The sequence below is a fragment of the Pteropus vampyrus genome, unplaced genomic scaffold (genome assembly GCF_000151845.1).
Source record: "Pteropus vampyrus isolate Shadow unplaced genomic scaffold, Pvam_2.0 Scaffold6, whole genome shotgun sequence".
NCBI lineage: Eukaryota > Metazoa > Chordata > Mammalia > Chiroptera > Pteropodidae > Pteropus > Pteropus vampyrus.
The window spans coordinates 308,692-312,066 of record NW_011888787.1 but is presented as its reverse complement, the minus strand read 5'-3'; the positions used below and the strand labels follow the sequence as shown (position 1 = coordinate 312,066).

Sequence of the window (3,375 nt, the reverse complement as noted above, 5' to 3'; positions counted from 1 at the left end):
TATCTATTTAACCTAACGGTCTTGTCTCCTCCTTCTAGTCCATAAACAGCGACTGCTTTTTTCCTGTCTCTTATGGTTGACTTTTATGTATTTCTTCTGGAAACTGGGAGATCCATTTCCCATTCTCAGCCCCAAACACGGTGAGTGTATATGTGGTGGGGAGGGGGAAAGGGTGGCTTATAATTTTCTAATATTGAAAAAATGATTTTTTAAAAACTTCGAATTATGAGAAATATGGCGAATTATTTCTCTAGAATTTCTCTGGTTTTAAATCTCCTGATACTGTATGCAGAATTATGAGAATATGTTTGTATGTGTATGTGGAGTTGGGGTGTCCACAGGCTTTTATCAGTTTCCCACAGGAGTCTGTGACCCAAAAGGTAAGTGGCCACTGCTCAAACTATGATAAAGATTGTCTTCGGGGTGTGTATGTGTTTTGAGAAAGAGCGGTGGCATAAAACAATTAGTAAAAATAGAAAAGCTTTCTAGGAGAGATTCTCACACGCAAAAAACGTTCATTTCAAGTACAAGAACAGGTCATGGACAGAGTCCTAACTTCTGTGCTGAAAACAATGAACAAAAACCTCTTGGCTAACAGATTCTTCCAGAACTACTTTAGAAATATATATACAAATCTGTCTAAAATAGAGAGTGTACCTGTAGTAAATATACTAGAGCTTTCATACTGGAGCTTTTTAAAAAATAAACAGCTATTTTACTTTCCCGCTGCATTTCTCAGGATTCTTGTAGCAGAAAATAGAATCTATTCTAACTAATTTAAAGCAGAAAGTAATTTATTACTGGGTTTTAGGAAGTTTGTAGAATTTTTAAGTGAAGACGACAAGTTTTAATGCTACTTAGTTAAGAGAAACGCCACAGAAATACCACAGTAGTGAACTAGAAAAACCCACTGAGTGGAAGTTGTCACCTGCCACTCGGAACCTGTGACATCAGGGACCGAGCAGTAGTACCTCTGCCCAGTTGCTCCAGCTCCTAAGGGCTGTCACCACTCCCACTTTGCTCCCCTTTGCATTTGGGGTCTCACGCGGGCATGGGAATCCATGCCGCTGAGGTAACCTTCAGATCCTTAGCTTCAGGGAATTCTGGGAAAGAGCTTTTGACTTTGCAGATGCTGTAGCGTAGGAAGACACGCCAGATGGGATCGGAACGATGTTGAATGAACCAGTCTAGAGCCTGCCTCCCATGCGTCCTTCCTGTCTACTCATCGTCTGTAGCGGGGGTTTGGGAGGAGAGATTGTGAGCCTCTCCTGCAGGAGGATCAGAAAACACGTGCAGTTTTTTAAAGCATGTGCAACATCGTAAACTACGTATTTTAAAAACTAGCTATTTTGACATTTCAAATAGCATTAAAGAAAGCCAAAAAAGTTAAGAAATACCAGCCTACCAAACATGTTCGAACTCAGCATGGTACACGAGCCCTTCTGGCCCATAGTGCCGCTCTCCTCTGTGTGTCCGTCCTCCAGTCCTCCCACATTACCTCGAAGTTTCTAGATCTGTTCTATCAGCCTGGATAATCCCTCACCCTTTGTCTGCCTGGAAAATTTATTCTTTCAATATTCAACTCTCGTCAATTCCTCTAAGATTTTCCCGGCCATCATTAGGAGGTATTAGTTGCGCCCACCTCCATGCACTTATATCACCTATAAAATTCATAATTCCTCGTTTCCTTTTCTGACTTCCTCATTCACTTAGGACTTCCCTGAGGTCAGAAACTGCATCTTATTTATCTTTGTATCTCTAGTGTCTCGCATGGAATCTAGCACATAACTATTTAATACCTGCTTATTGAATCAGTGAATGAAAAGAAAATTCAAGTCTCTCCACGGTGGTTGATGAGTTCAGGATTGTGACACTCTAGATAGGAACTTAGGGTCTGCCGATGTGGTCAGCATGCAGAAAACACATTTGAAGTAGAGAGGCCCCGGTAATATCTCTCTCATATAAACGTTTCCAAATAAATCCACAGAGAGACAAATTTATGATATTAGACATGAGAGTTAAAAAAGGACCCCAGGACTGATGACATTTTCTAAGATAGGTCATGTAGAAGAAGGAAGATAATTTGAGCTCGGGGTATGTGACCTGTGCATATCCAGATGATGTTCAGTAGGCAGTTGGATGCACAGGTCAGGTGGAAGAAAGGTATGGATTTCTCAGTCCTCATGGAGCTAACTCCAGGAATCTAAAACACTAGGTATTATCAGCTAAGTGCCATTAGGTGAAGCTGGGGAAACAGGCAAAGTCACCCAAGGAAAATTGTATAGACTGACATGGAAGAAAATTCTGGCCCACGCAGAGCAAAAGACCAAGAAAAAGCAACTAGAGAAGTTAAAGGGAAACTCGAGGGAAATGGTAGTATGAAAGGCAAGAAAAGGAAATGCACAGGAGCAATTCAGTGTCATAAAAGAGCAAATAAAACAAGGATTGGAAAATGGCTTCGACGTTTGCAGCCAGAGGGAAATTCACGACCTTATGATAATAATGGCGAAGAGCCCAGGCTCTGGAAGAACTGGACTGGGTTTGAATCCCGACTCGGCCACTTATTAGGTGTGTGACCTTGACCAAGCTTCTTAACCTCTCTGCGCCTCCATGCCTCACTGTAAAGTGAGATTTTCAAGCGTATCTACCTCATAAGATCGTCATGAGGAATAAAGTAATTAATACAGTGACTGCTTAGAAGAGCGCCTGTTCCATAACGTGCGTGGTAGGTGTTACCTGTTATCCTGCCCTTAAGATTCACAGAAGCGGTTCCATTCAGCGTAGAGGGGAGGGATGAGAGCTGAATTGCAGCCAGTTGAGAAATTAATGGAGCTTAGTGAGTATAAACTTCTTTTAAGGAGCCTGACTGGCTATTCAGGGGGACATAGAGAAGACCGGTAACTAGAGGTAAACTCAAGGCCAAGGACAGACTTTTTCTTATGAAAGAAAAGGGAACTGAAGGGAAAGAACCAACAAAGAAGGAAAGACGGGAGACGCGAGAGAGGGGACAGACAGCGGAACAAGGTTCTGGAAAAGGAGGAAAGAGCCTAAGATCAAAGGCACCGGAAGAGAAGTCTTAGCTTTGAACACCGTCGTCTGAGGGGACAAGTTGGGAGGATGATGGCAGGTGTCAGTATTTATGGCAGCGTGGAGGTAGTTAACATCTAATAACGCATTTCATGTATAATAAGGGCATTAGCTAAGGAGAACGAGGGTTGGAAAAACGGATTACTGAGTGTCTGCTCAGGGGAGTGGGGAGAAATGGCTGGCCAAAGGCAGGGAAAGGATTTCTCAGTGTTGTGAGCTCTGTTCAGACTGAAGGCCATAAATCTGTCATGGCAGCAGTATTGGTGTGCGGCCGTCGTAGGCAGCTTG

General features: G+C 42.8%; 1 protein-coding gene across 3 annotated transcripts in view; it reads left to right on the top strand.

Annotated features, from left to right (window-relative positions):
* LOC105296235 (Golgi pH regulator) overlaps window positions 1-3,375 on the top strand; it is a 42,076-nt gene that overhangs the window by 15,698 nt on the left and 23,003 nt on the right. For all 3 annotated transcript variants that reach the window (XM_011366232.2, XM_023535205.1, XM_023535204.1), the window contains one exon: window positions 39-140. In XM_011366232.2, the coding sequence (XP_011364534.1) occupies window positions 39-140 (102 nt within the window). The remainder of the gene's footprint in view (window positions 1-38; window positions 141-3,375) is intronic.